This window comes from Lepisosteus platostomus, chromosome 6 (genome assembly GCF_059453375.1).
Source record: "Lepisosteus platostomus isolate fLepPlt1 chromosome 6, fLepPlt1.hap1, whole genome shotgun sequence".
Taxonomy (NCBI): Eukaryota; Metazoa; Chordata; class Actinopteri; order Semionotiformes; family Lepisosteidae; genus Lepisosteus; species Lepisosteus platostomus.
This window is the reverse complement of record NC_142616.1, coordinates 5550187-5569430: the sequence shown is the minus strand read 5'-3', so window position 1 is coordinate 5569430 and position 19244 is coordinate 5550187. Positions and strand designations below refer to the sequence as shown.

General features: G+C 57.2%; 1 protein-coding gene across 3 annotated transcripts; it reads right to left on the bottom strand.

The window, feature by feature from the left end:
* Positions 1–728: 728 nt before the first annotated feature.
* srrm2 (serine/arginine repetitive matrix 2) lies at positions 729–18374 on the bottom strand. Of its 3 annotated transcripts, none has more exons than XM_088633879.1 (16): positions 18160–18374; positions 16792–17041; positions 13898–13999; positions 13026–13199; positions 11696–11782; positions 11531–11596; positions 11409–11441; positions 10730–10777; positions 9850–9927; positions 9605–9743; positions 5840–9402; positions 4062–5231; positions 3636–3776; positions 2079–2189; positions 1489–1553; positions 729–1260 (listed from the first exon to the last, which is right to left on the bottom strand). In XM_088633879.1, the coding sequence occupies exons 2-15, from the start codon at positions 17034–17036 to the stop codon at positions 1505–1507; spliced, it is 6006 nt and encodes a 2001-aa protein (XP_088490005.1). In that variant the 5' UTR covers positions 17037–17041; positions 18160–18374; the 3' UTR covers positions 729–1260; positions 1489–1504. The 3 variants fall into 3 exon arrangements, with proteins under 3 accessions (XP_088490005.1, XP_088490006.1, XP_088490007.1); XM_088633880.1 differs by having other exon boundaries at positions 16792–17037; XM_088633881.1 differs by lacking the exons at positions 16792–17041; positions 18160–18374 and adding an exon at positions 14133–14154 and having other exon boundaries at positions 13898–14000.
* Positions 18375–19244: the final 870 nt, after the last annotated feature.

Here is a 19244-nt window from a genome sequence, read left to right as displayed (position 1 = left end):
GTTGCTGTTGTTTTTAAAAACATACATCCATTAACATAACTGATTCGTATGCTCTGTAGATATACATACTGTACAAACCCATTTGTGCTTCTGAACCACTGAATCTAAACCACCGGACCAGCTGTCCTCCCGGTGTAACAAGACTGGACCAGAACCACCGGACCAGCTGTCCTTCCACTGTAACAAGACTGGACCAGAACCACCGGACCAGCTGTCCTTCTGGTCTAACAAGACTGGACCTGAACCACTGGACCAGCTGTCCTCCTGGTCTAAAAAGACTGGACCTGAACCACTGGACCAGCTGTCCTCCTGGTGTAACAAGACTGGACCAGAACCACTGGACTAGCTGTCCTCCCACTGTAAAAAGACGGGTCCAAAACCGGACCAGCTGTCCTTCCACTGTAACAAGACTGGACCTGAACCACTGGACCAGCTGTCCTCCTGGACTAGAAGACTGGACCTGAACCACCGGACCAGCGGTCCTTCCACTGTAACAAGACTGGACCAGAACCACTGGACCAGCTGTCCTCCTGGTGTAACAGGACTGGACCAGAACCACCGGACCAGCTGTCCTCCTGGTGTAACAGGACTGGACCAGAACCACCGGACCAGCTGTCCTCCTGGTGTAACAGGACTGGACCAGAACCACCGGACCAGCTGTCCTCCTGGTGTAACAAGACTGAAAACACACACACGCCAGAAACAGAAAACTCCAAAGAACTGCCGGATTTTTTTTTCTTTTTTGATTTTATTATTTCACAAAAAAAACAGCTTTTAAAGAATGTTTTGTATTCACAAACAGTGTCATCTTGCCCTGCGCCCCCCCTCCCCCCCAAAAATAATTCACAGATCAAGACCCAGTGCGGCGTGGGCACGCACATCCGAAGCCCGCGTCAACATCGCCTGCACACCGCGCTCTCTCCACCTTCCCCAGAACAAACAAAACGAAAAGGGAACCATTTCCGTCCTCCAAAAACAGCACAAAAGTCACAATCGGATATCGGCCTCTCCTCCTGGTGGGTCTCTCTCTCTCTCGCTCGCTCTTCTCTTCCTTTCGTCGTCTTTCCCAAACTCCAGTGTCAGCATCTCAGTCCTCCATCTTGGAACAGTGTCCTTGTACCACTCCCCTCGCCTCCCCCCCCCCGAGCAACCCAGAGTGGGACGGCCCACGAGCATCTTGCAGACTAGGTCCTGGGCTGTACCACCACAGAGTTGGGGGGGGCGGGGGGGAGTTGGGAGAGGGAGTCCGGGTGTCGACACCTGCGAACAAGAAAGAAAAGGCTCTGGTCAAACCCGACAGGCCAGTCTCCCGCGCTGTCCTCCCCCCTCCTCCCCCGCTCATCTCACGGCTCGGTGAGAAGACGTGGGGACGGTGCGCCCCCTTTCCGATCGGAACGGCCCTCCTGCCAGGGGTACGACTGGCGAGAACCGGGGAAAAAAACGCTTTCCGAGCGGGACTCCGCCTGGCCAACCACAGGAATCGCTTACCTTCCCGCCCGGCACCTTATTTCCTGCGTTTCTTGCTGGGTGACCGGCTGTCTGACCTCTGACCCCTGCGGGCAGACAGAGGGGAGAGAGAGAGAGAGAGAGAGAGAGAGAGAGAGAGAGAGTCAGGGTTCATCCTGCAGACGCACACACAACAGGACAGCCCTGGCTGACAAGCACACGCTGGGGCCCGGACTCTGTCCCGCCAAGCCCGGGCTGCTTCTGTGCCCCCCCCCGGCATGACGGGAGAAGATCCGCTTGTCCAGGCGGCCGCCCCTCACACCGAGCGAGGGGTACGCTCTCCCCTACCTCCACCCCCAGCGCTAAAGGAAGGGTGCAGCTGTGGGGTGTACGGAGGCCTACGATACCACCCCCCCCTCCCCCCAGGCCAGGGGCCACAAAGGCACGCTTCTCCCACCCTGCCGGAACGGAGCGACCCCAGACGGCTCCGAGTCGCCACATCCGACTGATCCGGACGCACGCAGAAACAGCCCATCGCCAGGAGGCCCCAAGCGGGCCCGGCCACAGTCCAGCGCCGGCGAGAGCGTGTTTGTGTCCCCCCCGAGGGCCCCCTGCGGGACCGGGTCGCTCACCTGTGAGGGGGGGGTGAGGACGGCGCCGGCCTGCGCTGTCGGAGCGGCGGGGAGTAGCTGGGAGAGCGGGAGTCCCGCAGGGAATCGGCCGGCTCCCTGGGCCGGGGAGGACTGGGGGAGAGAGGGAGAGAACCACCGTGAACAAATCCATATCGCGATAATTTCCCACAGTTACCCCGATAACGATAAATGGAACGAGCATTTTTCCTGAAACCCTTGAAATACGATATGATATGCTGGAAGACCCCATTTTAAATATGCGAAACTATGAAACTTAGTAAACGTCAGGCACCACAGTTTGAGAAAAATGTGTTCTCGAGGGCACAACGCATCTCTACGCATCGGGGGCTTGAACGAGTCTTTCAAACCACTGCAGCTATGGGAAGCATGTCCTTCGCTGTGCAGTGTGTAATGGCGTTCGTTATCGCGTCACGCCTGCGTGAATCTTTCGCGCATCGAGTGGCATGAGTAAACGCTCGTGTTAAGAGAGGAATCCCTTCGGCCATGAGTGCGCTTGACAGTCTCTCTCGTTTTTTGGCCATGCGCGCTTCGTATCCCACGACATGGCTGCGTTTAAAGCGATGAAACCAGTTGCTCGTGTTACTTGTGGGCGCAGAAACGGTTCTCCCGACAAGAGCTCACATCCGACTTCTCTCTGTTCGGCATCCGGTTCGCTGAAGCCAACACACGACCTAACGATCGACACTGCATCTGTCTGAGCTACCAGCTCGTCTTCCTTCGTGCTCGAGTCCTCCCTGCCCGACGGGGGTTCAGCACGAGCGCTCCCGTCGTCTCACGCCCGGCTCGCTGCTTTGGGTTTTGAATGAAGAACGCGGGTTGGACAAGGCAGAAGCCTGTGACTGGATCTGACGACTGGGGACCGCTCATGAAAACCGCACAGTGGGGAAAGCTTTCATCCCGACATAAGCAAAATAAGGTCGGCGAGAGATTCTTAACATCGGTATCGATACGTTTTCGATATGTATCGCCCAGCCCTAGTGCCAGGCCAGCGAGAAGACGGCGGAGCTGGTCTGAGGGCACTCGGCCGCTCTCTCTCCAAATGATACCGGCAGGAAACCCCCTCTTTTAACAGGCGTCGGATTGCACGGACAAAAACCCACTGAAGAGGGATTCTGTCTGAAAAACCCAACACCGGACTCTCCCCTCAGTAAGGAAGGAAAGCACAGACAATAAAAAGCAGAAAGAACTACTACACGGGACTCCAAAAATCAAGAATATCAATTGATCAAAATCAAGATATCAATATCGGGGCAGTACAAGGTCAACTGCTTACGATGGGTGGAGTATGTGCTTTGGATGTTGAAGAAAATTTTATACGGATATTAACGATACACGCAATAAAGAGCCTGTATATTTCAAGAAACCGCCACAGGAACAAAGTTTCGCTCGCCGTGTGTTGATTGCAAGTATTTTTTGTTCAAAAGATGCAAAAAATGATATAGAGCACACATTTTCTCAAATGACAGTGCTCCTGGGCAGAAACACTACTGGTTCGACACTGGCAGTAACAGACACCCCCCTGCTCCTGCTCATTACCACTTCGCAGAGTCTGCAGCGGGAGAGTCCTCGCTCCCGGAGGAGGATGAGTCGGAGGAGGAGGAGGAGGAGTCGGAGGAGGAAGAGGAGGAGCCCGAGGCCTTCCCTGCCTTCTTCTGGTTGGCCGCTTCGCCCTCGGACCTGGGGGGAGGGGGGGGGGAGGGCAGAAGTGAGACGGCAGGTATTTTCACCAGCCTTACATCATATTTTACAACACCGGGCGAGGGTCCTGAATAGCCACACATCGAGCAGAGCTGCCTGCAATATAAATTCAATCGGTTTTCAAGCTGGTATTACTTTGAATTTCGCCCAGAACTGTAGAAAAAAGAAATGGTGAAACTGCCTTCACAGCAGAGGAAAAGTAGTGCGAGACAGAAATGCACCACAGATTGAGAGAGAGAGAAATGGAAAGGACAAATTTCTCACCCTCTTTTGTCCTCTGTCTCGGAGTCAGAGCTGTCGGATGAAGAAGAGGAGGAGGAGGAGGATGACGAGGAGGAAGATGACGAAGATGATGAACTGTCCTGCCCTTTCCTGTCATTAGGTTTTTCCGACTGGCTGTCTTCGCTGCCAGGTCCCTCCTTCTCTCTCCTCCCATTGGCCTGTTCCTCTGGCCCATTCAATGATTGGCTCACAGAACCCGGAGAATTTGGTCCTGATTGGTCAGCGGCAGAGGCAGGGGCCGGCTTGACGACAAACCCAGAAGGTGATTGGCTGGCTTCTCCCGCCCCTCTGGGAGATGACCTTTCCAATTGGCTGTCGCGGGGCTCCTGGGCTGGCGACCTGGATCGCGATTGGCGGCAGCTGGGTTCCACAGCCGGGGAGCAGGAACGCCTCCGGCTGGGGGCCGGCAGTTTCCCGGGAGATAACTCACCAGGACCTGCACGCGACTGGGTGCTTGGAGAGGCGGGGTACACTCTAACCCCTGCGGAGGAAGGAGAGGGGGTACGCGACTGATGAATGGACGCCCCTCTTTCCTCGCTCTCCTCCCGCTGTTGCTCTCCGAAAGACTGAGAGGGATCCTTCAGTGCCTCCCCCCCGGCTCTCTCTCCCTCTTCCTCCTTAAGCGGGCAGGGAGAGGAGACGTCCTGCTCTCTACCCTCCTCCCTCTCTCTGTCCTTGTCGGGCGCGTGCTCTCTCTCTGCTGGGCTCAGCCTGTCCTGCTCTTCCCTCTGGGTGTCCACCTTGGCGTCGCTCCCTTGCTCGCTCCCCTCCTCGCTCCCTTGCGCCGGCCCTCTGTCCGACACCTCCCTCTCCCCGTCGCTCCCTCTGCCCCCATGGCCGTTCGCCTCCGTCGCCGGGGCCCCGGTGCGGGGAGGACTGGGGGGCTGAGAAGGGGGGGAGGAGGAGGAGGAAGAGGAGGAGGAGCTGGACGAAGACGAAGAGGAGGAGGACGACGTCGAAGACGAGGAAGCGGAACGGGCGCGGCGCTCGGGGGCTCTGGGGGGAGACTTTGCGCGGCGCTCCCTCTCCCTCTCCCTCTCTCTTTCCCGGTTCCTCTCCCGTTCTCGCGCCCGCTCCCGGGACAGGGAGCGACTGCTTCTCCTTCTCCTGAAGGGAGAGGGGGAACGGCGGCGGGAGGGCGAGAGACGGTACCTGGAGAGACGAGGAGAGAGTGAGAGAGGGGTTGAAACTACCTTCCTGTTTCACTACTAAAGATTCATTACAAGGCCCTGACAGAGCTCCCCAGTCCTGGAGTTCCCCACTTCACAGATTGTTTCCCCCCCTTAACCGAGTCTCTGTTCTAATGTATACTTCAAGACATTAAAAACAACGAGGGCTACGTTAGTACCAACAAGCACCCGTTGCATTTTTAATCAACCAATTCATGCATTCCTCTCCTAACACCCGGGTTGCGCTCGGAGAAATATGGGCTCAAAAGGTCATATACAGTATATGATATACAAGATAAAGTTATCTCTGTGTTAATGAGGTGTCCAATACTGATAGTATCGCAGCTCTCTTTCCCCAACACTGCAGGACGCAAGTGCTTAAAGAAAAACAGAAGAAGATGAGGCGATTGCTCTGGTCGGGACAAAAACCTTTTGGACACTCGGGACACCAGGATCTGAGCTTGTCTTGGCTAGTCTGCCTCACTGACGGACAGGCCAACAGTGGACAGCCTGACCGACAAACAAACGGCTAAGACGCAGACGTTAACGGGACCTTGCACACAATCGGGAAAGCCTCTTGCACCCTCTCACCTGTAGGGGGGGCTGCGTGGACGGCGCGAGCGAGATCGGCTACTGGTCCGAGATCTGGAGCGGGTCCTCCTTCGCCTGCGCCTCTCCCAGTCCCGGTCCCTCTCCCTCTCCCTGTCCCTCTCTCTGTCCCTGTCCCGTCGGGATACAACCGGAGAGCTCCTCCGGTCCCTATCCCTCTGTCTCTCCCATTCCCTGTCCCTGTTTCTCTCCCTCTCCCGTTCCCTGTCTCTCTCCCTATCTCTTTCCCTCTCCCTATCCCGTTCCCTGTCCCTCTCCTTCTCCCGATCCCGTTGCCTGTCCCTCTCCCGCTCTCTCTCCCTGTCCCTGTCCCTATCCCGCTCCCTGTCCCTGTCCCGCTCCCTGTCCCTGTCTCGGCGCGACTGGGAGACTGGCAAGCGCTGGGGGGAAGGAGAGCGAGGCAGGGAGGGCTTTCTGGTAACTCGGCTGGTACTGGGAGAAGGAGACGGCTTTCTGGTAATGGGGGGATTCTGGTACTGCAGTGGAGGAGTGAGGGGCCGGTCCTGTGCAGCAGGAGAGGGAGACGAAGAGGAGGAGGAAGATGAGGAGGACGAGGAGGAGCGGCGAGATGGCAAACTGGGTCCCCCAGCGTGGCTCTTTGTCCCCCTTCCGGGCCTCTGGGGCGACGGCGACTCCCTTTCGCTCCTCATCACCGAAGAATGGGACGGTGCACTCCCTCCCTCCCTCTCCCGTTCCACGGGTGTCTGCCGCTCCATCCTCATCTCTCTCGGAGGGGAGGGGGTTCGACTCTGTCTCGGGGGAGAGGGTGTTTGTCTCTCTCTCTCTGTTGGGGAGTACGTCTCCTTCCCACTGCCTGCTGCCTCCGGGGACTCGCTCCTCTCTTTAGAAGGGCACCTCTCCCTTCCAGTGTCCATCCCAGCCTGGTTCCAACGGCACTCTCCTCTCTCCATCTCCCCGGAGGTCTTGGGAACATCCCACTCTCTCAGGGGAGAGGGGGATGACACCCCCCTCTCGGGATCTGTTGGAGAATATCTCTCCGCACCCCTTCCTGATGTTCCTCTCTTCTCTTTCTCCCTTTCACTTGGAGAGTACTTCTCGCTGCCTCTCTCAGCCCGAGGTGGGGACTCCCTCTCTCTCCTTATCGCTGAAGAACGCGAGCTTGCTCTCTCTTCTCTCGGGGGAGTGAGGGAGGGCGTTACCCTCTCTCTTCCTGAAGGGGTGTACCTCTCTTTCCCTCTGTCCGAACCCTTCTTCCCCACCTCTCTCCCTCGATCCGATCCTGGTGTCTGGTCCCTGCGTTCACCCTCTCGCACTCTCCCCACAGCTTTCGGAGTCAGTCTCCTCTCCCTTGAAGGGGAGGGGGATGGGGTCTCCCGCTCTCTGTCTGTGGGGGAGTACCTCTCTTTCCCTCGAGTCTCTCTCTGCCTCGGAGGAGAGGGGGAGGGAGTCTCTCGCTTCCTATCTGTTGGGGAATACCGCTCTTTCCCTCTCTCTCTTCCCAGAGTCTCCCCCTCCCTCGGAGGGGATGGGGATGGAGTCTCCCGTTCCCTATCCATTGGTGAGTACCTCTCTTTCTCTTTTCCCAGAGTCTCCCTCTGAGGAGATGGGGATGGAGTCTCACGCTCCCTCTCCGTTGGGGAGTATCTCTCTTTCCCTCTCTCTCTTCCCAGAGTCTCCCTCTCCCTCGTAGGAGATGGGGATGGAGTCACCCGCCCCCTATCTGTTGGGGAGTACCTCTCTTTCCCTCTCGGTCTTCCAGGAATCTCCCTCTCCTTGTGACTTGGGGGAGAGGGTGACCGCGTGGTTCTCTCTCTCCAGACAGGTGAGTACCTTTCCCTGCCCCTCTCTCTCCCCCTCTCCACCTCTCGGGGTGTTTCGGTAGTCTTGTCCCAGCGGCTGCTCTTGGAAGGACGATCCGATTCTCTCCTCTCTCTCGGAGAAGGCAAAGGCGATTCTCCCTCCGTCGGCGAGTATCTCTCCGTCTCTCGCTCAATCTCTGGTTTCTGTCCAGTACTCTGGTCCCAGTGTCCCGCCTCCCTTGGGACATCTCTCTTTGTCCTTCCGGCCACGTCTCTCTCATCGGAGCGCCGGATGGCCACCTCCCTCTCCCCCGAGGAGTCTCCCTCGTTCCATCTCTCTGCCCTTGCTGGTGACTCCTTTTCTCTCTCCCTCCTGAAGGCGGAAGGATAAGATGCCTCTCTCTTCTCCTCCTCCTCCTCCTCTTGTGGAGATGGCGTCAGTCGACATCTCGTATCCGGAGAGCTGGGCCTCTCCCTTCTCCGCCCAGGAGAGTCTCGCTCTCCGCATGGTCTGTCCCACAGCTGGGGAGAAGGCGGGAGCGGGGCTGGAGCAGAGGTTGCTGTGAGAGCCGATGGGCGTTCCTCCCCAGACTCCTTCCGTCGACTCTTCTTCTTCGTCTTGTCCTCCGGCCTTTTCTCGCTTCCTGCCTTGCGTTTCCCATCTTCCTCCTCGTCAGAGGAGGAGGAGGAAGACGACGAGGACGACGAAGAGGAGGAGGAGGATGACGAAGAAGACGAAGAGGAGGAGGAGGAAGAGGACGACGACGAAGTTGATCCAGAGCCGCTGCTGCTGCTGCTGGTGCTGCTGCTGCTGCTACTGGAATCGCTGCTATGATCTCGGGCATTCTTTCCCCGGGTCGCAGCTCGGTCTCCCTTCTCCTTCGACTTCTCCATCGCCACACCCTTCCCACTCTCTTTCTTCCTCTCTCTCGGCACGTGGCTCTTCTCCTTGGCCTCCGCTCTGCCCCCGTGCCTCTCGTTCTGTTCTTCGGAAGTCTTGCTCAGCCGAGTCCTCTTGCTCTCTCGTTCTCTCTCCACCCCTCTCTCTTGTTCCTGCTCTCTGTCCCGCTGTTTCACTTCTCTCTCCCGTTCTCTTTCCAATTCTTTCTGCCTCTCCTTCTCCCTTTCCCGTTCTCTCTCCAGTTCTCTCTGCCTCTCCTTCTCCTTCTCCAGTTCTCTCTGCCTCTCCTTCTCCCTCTCCAGTTCTCTCTGCCTCTCCTTCTCCTTCTCTCTCTCCAGTTCTCTCTGCTTCTCCCGTTCTCTCTCCAGTTCTCTCTGCCTCTCTTTCTCCCTCTCCAGTTCTCTCTGCCTCTCCTTCTCCCTCTCCCGGTCTCTCTCTAAGTCCCTCTGCCTCTCCTTCTCCCGGTTCCTGTCTCTCTCCTGCTCTCGGTCTCTCTCCCGCTCTCGTTCTTTGCCCCTTCCGTTGGTGAGGGGCGAGCGGCGGGGGGAAGGGGAGGCCTCCGGCGACGAGTGCCTGTCGTTCGCCCGCCGCTCTCTCTCTCTGTCCCTTCTCTGCCGGGGCGAGTCCTCCTTCTCTTTCTCCCTCTCCCTCCCCCGGTCTGCCCGCCTGTCCCTCTCTCGGCTCGATCGGTCGCGAGGGGACTCCTCCCGCTCCCTGCTGCGCTGCCGCCGCTCCCGATCCGGGGAGGGAGAGGCGGAGGAGGAGGAGTCGTGCCGCCTCCTCCTCTCGTTCCTCTTTCCCTGGTCTCTCTCTCGGTCTCTCTCCCGCTCCCTGTCCCTGCGCCGGTCTCCTCTATCGGGCGGAGTGGAGCGTCTCGGGGATCTCTGCAAGGAAAAAAACAACATGTTGGGCTTAAAAACAAGACGACGCTGACTGACTGTACACTACTCAACTAAGTTCATCTTCTTTTCTTTTGCAGGTTGATTTTAGGTTTAGCAAATGGGCCAACCCAATTTCCCGCCTAAACCAGGACGACAGCAAAGAGCTAGGAAGTCGTTTACGCCGAACCACCTCTTGCCCTCTTACCTCTCTGACCTGTGACCTCTGTGGGCTCCCAGCCTCTTGGCCCCTCCCTTTCCTGCCTTCGGGGGACCGCCCTCTTCCATCATCGGCACGTCTGGCGGGCTGAGCTGGCCGCACCTCTCGGAGCGGAGCAGGGGATTGGCTGGAAGAAGAGGCAGGTTGAACTCTCCCGAAGCAAGAGAGAGAATGAGCCGCACAGACGCGCACGAACGAAGAGAGACGACGGCGAACGAGAGGGAGGCTTGCACCTGGGGGAGGAGTCTGAAGAGGAGGAGCGGCTTCTCCTTCTCTGATGTTTCTTTGGGGGAGGGGTCCCACTGTCGGACCTGCAGAAACGGGAGGAGCCACACAGGTCTTTAACGCTTCATCCTAATCCCAACAGATAAGCGTTCAGTTCCTGTCGCTGCAGGAGACCGTGTGCCGCCGCCACCACTACGCACAACCCAATACAGTCGGGGTGCAGCTGGCATCATTTGCTGTCGGGGTACCCTTCCGCGCACTCACTTGGCGAGAACCCACTGGCACTGAGGGGTTCCCAGTGTCTGTCTCGCAAACCACCTCTTAGTAAGAGATTCATCCTTGTAAGGACCTCAGATTTAAATTGGAACGCATCACCAGTATTAAGTCAGGCTACCTGCTACTCAGGAACACTTTAAGGGGGAGATTCACTGCACAGTTACTTAGGACGCCCAGAGGACTGCCTCAACACCCCAAGTGTGGGGCTGCAACACGTCACAGCACAGTGCAGCAAAGGTTTGAGATGAGTTTTAATCCAGTACACAATCCAGAGAACAAACAGGGCATCTTCCTGTAATTCTCTGCACCCCAGTAATTGCAGGGAAAAAAAGCTTATTTTTCACTTTAGACCATCTCCGAGCTACCACACAAAATGGTGTTTAGTAGAGGTTATTGTATAATTGGTCAATAATTACATATGGTCCACATGTAACAAAACAGAAGGTTTTGGCATCGGTTACCCCCTTCTTCAGTCACGCTGAAACGTCACCTAGAGCAGATGTCTGTCTCCCTGCTTCAGCATGCAAAGATCGAACACTTTTCACCCACACAGAGCGAATCCCTGACCTCCTACTCTTGCGGCGGCAGCGGAGATGAAGGCAGCGTACTCACCTCTTCCTCTTCTCCTTGGACCTCGGCCTGTCAGAGGCACTGGGAGAGCTGCGGAGAGGCGTCAAACAGCACGTCAATGAGAAATCACACCCCCGCCATGTTTGAATTTTCAGGCGGAAAGGACAAAAGACGAGGAGGAGCGCGCGCCACTATTTTAAAAGCCAGTGCGTGCAAATAAGACGTTTCTAACCCTGGTCCTAGAGAACCCCAATCCGGTTTATTATATAACATCCTTCATCTCCAGTTATTTAAGAATTATGACACTTGTTTAATCAATTAAGGAATAGTATATTCATGAAGAACACCGTTCAAAATGCCCTCTACAAGACTTAATGGAACAGACCTTGTTTTCGAGCGATTAAAGTTAAACTCTTCCAGGCCTTTAGAAAACTACTGATTTAAAAGGTGTCTATAAAAAAGTTTTAGGATACAGGCTGGAGATCCCTGCTGTAAAGTATTCAGACCAAATGTAAAATAGACTAGATAAGGAACGAGAACTGTCAACCCATTTCTCCATTAAACCTGGACTGTAACTGACGCACCGAGAGAAACAGGACAGTCTGGAGAAGACTTGGAGAAAGAGAGAGGAACAGAGACAGTGCAGTAATACTACTGCCAGCCCATGTCTCCATTAAACCTGGACTGTGACAAATTCTTATGTTTGCGTTGTGGGTCTTACCTGTGTCTGTTCTCCTTCTGCACAGAGCCCGACCTGAGAGACAGACATAGAAACAAACCCATTATTACAGAACCAATCTCCGCCCCTGCAGCCCCGACATCTCCACACCCTTGGGGCCTCACCTTCTCTTCTTCTTCTTCTTTGATCTCTTCTTCTCCCGGTGCGGGGACGGCGACCGGCTCTCTGAGCTGAAACGAGCGGGACAGCGGGCGTCAAGACGACTCCTTTCTCTCCCCTCCTCTTCCCTACCGCCTCCTCTCTCGCCCCACACTCCCGCACCCCCTTACCTGTCTCTGTGCTTCTCCTTCTTCTTTTTCTTCTTTCTCTGCTGAGGGGGAGGGGAAGGAGACTCATCTGAAGACGCCTCAATCAGCCTGGAGAAGCAAAGAGGGGGGAAAATGAGACCAGAGACACTGCACTCGTGTCCAAACAGGGCTCAGGACAGCCCACAGGCACACAGAGGGACAGGGCTCAGGACAGCCCACAGGCACGCAGACAGACAGGGCTCAGGACAGCCCACAGTCATGCAGAGGGACAGCCCACAGGCACGCAGAGGGACAGGGCTCAGGACAGCCCACAGGCACGCAGAGGGACAGGGCTCAGGACAGCCCACAGGCACGCAGAGGGACAGGGCTCAGGACAGCCCACAGGCACGCAGAGGGACAGCCCACAGTCACGCAGAGGGACAGGGCTCAGGACAGCCCACAGTCACACAGAAGGACAGGGCTCAGGACAGCCCACAGGCACGCAGAGGGACAGCCCACAGGCACGCAGAGGGACAGCCCACAGGCACGCAGAGGGACAGCCCACAGGCACGCAGAGGGACAGGGCTCAGGACAGCCCACAGGCACGCAGAGGGACAGGGCTCAGGACAGCCCACAGGCACGCAGAGGGACAGGGCTCAGGACAGCCCACAGGCACGCAGAGGGACAGGGCTCAGGACAGCCCACAGGCACGCAGAGGGACAGGGCTCAGGACAGCCCACAGGCACGCAGAGGGACAGCCCACAGGCACGCAGAGGGACAGCCCACAGGCACGCAGAGGGACAGGGCTCAGGACAGCCCACAGGCACGCAGAGGGACAGGGCTCAGGACAGCCCACAGGCACGCAGAGGGACAGGGCTCAGGACAGCCCACAGGCATGCAGAGGGACAGCCCACAGGCACGCAGAGGGACAGCCCACAGGCACGCAGAGGGACAGGGCTCAGGACAGCCCACAGGCACGCAGAGGGACAGGGCTCAGGACAGCCCACAGGCACGCAGAGGGACAGGGCTCAGGACAGCCCACAGGCACGCAGAGGGACAGCCCACAGGCACGCAGAGGGACAGCCCACAGGCACGCAGAGGGACAGGGCTCAGGACAGCCCACAGTCACACAGAGAGACAGCCTACAGTCAAGCAGACAGACAGGGCTCAGGACAGCCCGCAGGCACGCAGAGGGACAGGGCTCAGGACAGCCCACAGGCACGCAGAGGGACAGGGCTCAGGACAGCCCACAGGCACGCAGAGGGACAGGGCTCAGGACAGCCCACAGGCACGCAGAGGGACAGTCCACAGTCAAGCAGACAGACAGGGCCCAGGTCCCGCAGTGGCGTCTCTCCCCCTCGCCCTGACTCACGTGTACTGCTTCTCCCTCTCCTGGCGCTCCTTCTCCCGGCGCTCCCTCTCCCTCTCCCTCCGCTCGGGGTGGAAGGAGGAGCCGTCCACGTAGTCCTCGCCGATGCCGAACGCCGCCCGCAAACGCTCGTTCTTCTCCTGATTGGCCGCCGCCAGCGCGTGAGTCTCCGTCACCCTGGAGAGAGACGGAGAGAGGACCATGGGAAGGGTCTCAAGCAGGAGGGGGTTAGAGGTAAACTGATCCCGCTGTTCCTCAACAGCATGGCTGGGCAGGATCTCACCCAGGCGTTTCCTGGAGGAAAGCAGGGGATCCAGGGTCTCAACGCCCCGGCTGGGCAGCTTGTTCCCTGCCCTCACCGCCCTCTGCGTAAAGAAAGGCCTCTCTTTCTTCCGGCTAGAGCTTGAGGTTGATCTGATCAGACGGCAGGCCCCTGCAGGTGTTTGTGCCTGCTTGGCCTACAGCTTGGTGTTTTACCCAACCCTACACACCAGACAGTAAGGCCCCTGCAGGTGTTTGTGCCTGCTCTACCTCCAGCTTGGTGCTTTACCCTGCCCTCCACACCAGACGGCAGGCCCCTGCAGGTGTTTGTGCCTGCTCTACCCACAGCTTGGTGTTCTACACAACCCTACACACCAGACAGTAAGGTCCCTGCAGGTGTTTGTGCCTGCTTGGCCTACAGCTTGGTGTTTTACCCTGCCCTCCACACCAGACAGCAGGCCCCTGCAGGTGTTTGTGCCTGCTTGGCCTACAGCTTGGTGTTTTACCCTGCCCTCCACACCAGACAGCAGGCCCCTGCAGGTGTTTGTGCCCCTTCTGCCTAGTGCTTGGTGTTGTACTGAGGTGCCTCACTTGGCGTCGCGTCAATGACTCACGTTGGCCTCTCGCTGGGCGCCTCCTTCGCCACGGGCTCCTGCTTCTCCTGCAGCATCAGGCGGAAGGTGGCCACTTTCTCATCGATCTCCTCGACCGAGTACCTGCGGGGACCGCAAAGAAAACACACGTGGGTTAGCTTATCCATCAATCAGACCGGCCGGGCAAGCAGGACAAGGACTACCAGGTCTATCTGCACCAGACACTGGCTGGACCCACAGACGGGTCACTGCCCTCCCTGCTCCTCCATCATGTCCTGCAGCTCAGCGGCTCTGAGCCTCAATCTCTCTCTCTCTCTCTCCTCCCCCCGGTCCCTCTCGTACCCCTGCTCCTCCATCATGTCCTGCAGCTCAGCGGCTCTGAGCCTCAATCTCTCTCTCCCCCCAGTCCCTCTCGTACCCCTGCTCCTCCATCATGTCCTGCAGCTCAGCGGCTCTGAGCCTCAATCTCTCTCTCTGCCCCCTCCCGGTCCCTCTTGTACCCCTGCTCCTCCATCATGTCCTGCAGCTCTGAGCCTCAATCTCTCTCTCTCCCCTCCCGGTCCCTCTCGTACCCCTGCTCCTCCATCATGTCCTGCAGCCCTGAGCCTCAATCTCTCTCTCTCCCCTCCTGGTCCCTCTCGTACCCCTGCTCCTCCATCATGTCCTGCAGCTCTGAGCCTCAATCTCTCTCTCTCTCTGCCCTCCCGGTCCCTCTCGTACCCCTGCTCCTCAATCATGTCCTGCAGCCCTGAGCCTCAATCTCTCTCTCTGCCCTCCCGGTCCCTCTCGTACCCCTGCTCCTCCATCATGTCCTGCAGCTCTGAGCCTCAATCTCTCTCTCTCTGCCCTCCCGGTCCCTCTCGTACCCCTGCTCCTCCATCATGTCCTGCAGCCCTGAGCCTCAATCTCTCTCTCTGCCCTCCCGGTCCCTCTCGTACCCCTGCTCCTCCATCATGTCCTGCAGCCCTGAGCCTCAATCTCTCTCTCTGCCCTCCCGGTCCCTCTCGTACCCCTGCTCCTCCATCATGTCCTGCAGCTCAGCGGCTCTGAGCCTCAATCTCTCTCTCTCTCCCCTCCCGGTCCCTCTCGTACCCCTGCTCCTCCATCATGTCCTGCAGCTCTGAGCCTCAATCTCTCTCTCTCCCCTCCCAGTCCCTCTCGTACCCCTGCTCCTCCATCATGTCCTGCAGCCCTGAGCCTCAATCTCTCTCTCTCCCCTCCCGGTCCCTCTCGTACCCCTGCTCCTCCATCATGTCCTGCAGCTCTGAGCCTCAATCTCTCTCTCTCTCTGCCCTCCCGGTCCCTCTCGTACCCCTGCTCCTCAATCATGTCCTGCAGCCCTGAGCCTCAATCTCTCTCTCTGCCCTCCCGGTCCCTCTCGTACCCCTGCTCCTCCATCATGTCCTGCAGCTCTGAGCCTCAATCTCTCTCTCTCTGCCCTCCCGGTCCCTCTCGTACCCCTGCTCCTCCATCATGTCCTGCAGCCCTGAGCCTCAATCTCTCTCTCTGCCCTCCCGGTCCCTCTCGTACCCCTGCTCCTCCATCATGTCCTGCAGCCCTGAGCCTCAATCTCTCTCTCTGCCCTCCCGGTCCCTCTCGTACCCCTGCTCCTCCATCATGTCCTGCAGCCCTGAGCCTAAATCTCTCTCTCTGCCCTCCCGGTCCCTCTCGTACCCCTGCTCCTCCATCATGTCCTGCAGCCCTGAGCCTCAATCTCTCTCTCTCCTCCCCCCGGTCCCTCTCGTACCCCTGCTCCTCCATCATGTCCTGCAGCCCTGAGCCTCAATCTCTCTCTCTCCCCTCCCGGTCCCTCTCGTACCCCTGCTCCTCCATCATCTCCTCCAGCCCTGAGCCTCAATCTCTCTCTCTGCCCTCCCAGTCCCTCTCGTACCCCTGCTCCTCCATCATGTCCTGCAGCTCTGAGCCTCAATCTCTCTCTCTCCCCTCCCGGTCCCTCTCGTACCCCTGCTCCTCCATCATGTCCTGCAGCCCTGAGCCTCAATCTCTCTCTCTCTCCCCCCTCCCGGTCCCTCTCGTACCCCTGCTCCTCCATCATGTCCTGCAGCCCTGAGCCTCAATCTCTCTCTCTCCCCTCCCGGTCCCTCTCGTACCCCTGCTCCTCCATCATGTCCTGCAGCCCTGAGCCTCAATCTCTCTCTCCCCCCTCCCGGTCCCTCTCGTACTCCTGCTCCTCCATCATGTCCTGCAGCTCTGAGCCTCAATCTCTCTCTCTGCCCTCCCTGTCCCTCTCGTACCCCTGCTCCTCCATCATGTCCTGCAGCTCTGAGCCTCAATCTCTCTCTCTCTCCCCTCCCAGTCCCTCTCGTACCCCTGCTCCTCCATCATGTCCTGCAGCTCTGAGCCTCAATCTCTCTCTCTCTGCCCTCCCGGTCCCTCTCGTACCCCTGCTCCTCCATCATGTCCTGCAGCTCTGAGCCTCAATCTCTCTCTCTCTCCCCTCCCGGTCCCTCTCGTACCCCTGCTCCTCCATCATGTCCTGCAGCTCTGAGCCTCAATCTCTCTCTCTGTCCCCTCCCGGTCCCTCTCGTACCCCTGCTCCTCCATCATGTCCTGCAGCTCTGAGCCTCAATCTCTCTCTCTCTCCCCTCCCGGTCCCTCTCGTACCCCTGCTCCTCCATCATGTCCTGCAGCTCTGAGCCTCAATCTCTCTCTCTCCCCTCCCGGTCCCTCTTGTACCCCTGCTCCTCCATCATGTCCTGCAGCTCTGAGCCTCAATCTCTCTCTCTCCCCTCCCGGTCCCTCTCGTACCCCTGCTCCTCCATCATGTCCTGCAGCTCTGAGCCTCAATCTCTCTCTCTCTGCCCTCCCGGTCCCTCTCGTACCCCTGCTCCTCCATCATGTCCTGCAGCCCTGAGCCTCAATCTCTCTCTCTCCCCTCCCGGTCCCTCTCGTACCCCTGCTCCTCCATCATGTCCTGCAGCTCGGCACACTTCAGCTCGAGCTGCCTCTTGCGCTGGTGCTCCAGGATCTCGGCGTTGGGCTGCCTGCTGAGGGCGTTCTCCCGCTCCAGACGCTGCAGGTCGTCCGGCCCGCCGCCCTCGGTCCGCGAGCGCTTGGCCCGCACGCTGGACAGGTTCCGCTGCACGTAGCCATTGGTGCCACTGCCCCGCGGGGTGGGCAGGCCAATCCCGTTATACATCCTTCCTGACAGAGAGAGAGAGGGGTTCATACACACACACTGGACACTCCAGTACATTAACACTGCACTGAGAGAGAGAGAGGAGTTAATACAGACACACTGACTGGACACTCCAGTACATTAACACTGCACTGAGAGAGAGGGGTTAATACAGACACACTGACTGGACACTCCAGTACATTAACACTGCACTGAGAGAGAGGGGTTAATACAGACACACTGACTGGACACTCCAGTACATTAACACTGCACTGAGAGAGAGGGGGGTTAATACAGACACACTGACTGGACACTCCAGTACATTAACACTGCACTGAGAGAGAGGGGTTAATACAGACACACTGACTGGACACTCCAGTACATTAACACTGCACTGAGAATACCAGCTGCTCAACAGGTTAATCGCTACAATCAACATTTGATCATCTCGGGGGTTTCGAGAGCTTCACACGGACGTCCGGCTACGCACTAAGAAACTTCCAACTTCGAGAAAGGCTTTAACAGCAACGGGCTGTAACAGAGTGTCGGTCCGATCCCAGTTCGGAAGAAAACAAAAGTGAATTTCGCCCTGGAAGAAGCGCAACAGCTGTTATCCTCCTGTTGCGATTCGCGTGATCAGCACTTCCTCTCCAACACTCCTCCTGTCTTTATCCCCAGCGAAGTCCCTCCCGGCAGGACTCCCGGCACCCGGCCTGCCTCGCACCCTTCCCGGGCCGAACACAACTCCCGTTTCTCTGCTGAATAAAGTTTTTATTTTCGTCTCCCCCCTCCTCCTCCTCCCCGCTGGGTTTCTGCTGACCTGCTGTGCCGCACAAACGCACGTCTCTGTACCTTCCCCCGGACTCGGGCGAGTGAGGGAAATAAAACACCCCCAATCCCTTCAGAGACGATGGAAAAGCTCCCCCAGTCTCTCTCTCTCTCCCCCCTCGGCTTCCTCTCGACACCAGCTCCCCCGCCACACACACACAAACCCGGACGCAAAGGCCTCCCCAATCCCCGGTCTCGCAGTGCGGCCTTCGGCCGGGCATGCACGCCTGGCCGCGGGGACACGCTGCGCGCTCGACCGCCCTCACCTCCCCGCCACCCCCTGGGCCCCACTCTCTCTCTCCTCTCGTCGACTTACCTTCACCTCCGCCTTTCCTCTCCCGGAGAGAAAGGGAGGATTGTTTTTAAAAAGCGAAAGGATATCGAACCTCCTCGGGACGAAGGGAGCAATCGCCTCTAAAGATGACAATAATTAATTACAGAAAACACGATCACGTCCGCGACACGGAGATCGGAGTTTCTACCAGTGCGTCAGCCAGCGCTTACGCCGTACCCACACTGCACCGCGGGGGGGAGGACTACAACTCCCATAAGTCCCAGCGAAGGCCGCGACGAATCCGGTTTCCCCGTTAGCGCAGTGTAATTAATCGTGACGTCACAGAACAGAGACGGAAGTGGTAGTGGCGTACTTTTTTTAAATGTACAGAAACAGAAAATCCAGCAAACAAGGTTATACACGTACACGTGGGGTATCGTGACAGAACAAAGACAATTAAAAAATGAATGAAACAGAACAGCAAATCAGAACCTTATCGAAGGGTGTGTTGTGTTAGGGGTAATTATATAAATGAGTTTATATGCTGAAAGGTTTCTACAAACCAGTTAATCGAGCGTATTTTTAATAAATTTGCGTGTAACTTAATTGAATTAGTACATTCTTTAAAGCACATAGGAGTTTTTTTTTACTCCACACGTATGTATGTAAACGTTAACCAGGATGCGATTGACTTAACATTATACAAGCTTCTTTGTTTTTATTCAGAACACCAAGAACAATGCCCTTAGAAATGAGATTTACACACATATTACTATTATTTAACCACCATCAGAGAAGAGTGCCGGAAAGCTGTTGAATGACGATATGAGAGAAAAAAAGTTCAGTTGTTCCAGTATTAGATTAAAACAATGTACGGGTGTTGCAGTCAGTTTAACCTTTTTTTCTCAGAAATTCCTTGGATATGTTGTTCGGTATTTTAAAATGATTTTGGCGGAGTGGGGGGAGTAACGTATTCAGTTCCAGCAACAATAAGAGAATCGTCGTCCCCATCATCAAAAAGTACCTTCTCCTTGATGAAGGGAGACTGTTTCAGCCATAATTGTTCGGATGTACGTCTTATTAAACTTCCTTTCTAAAATATCGTAGATTCCAGTTCTGACCTCAGG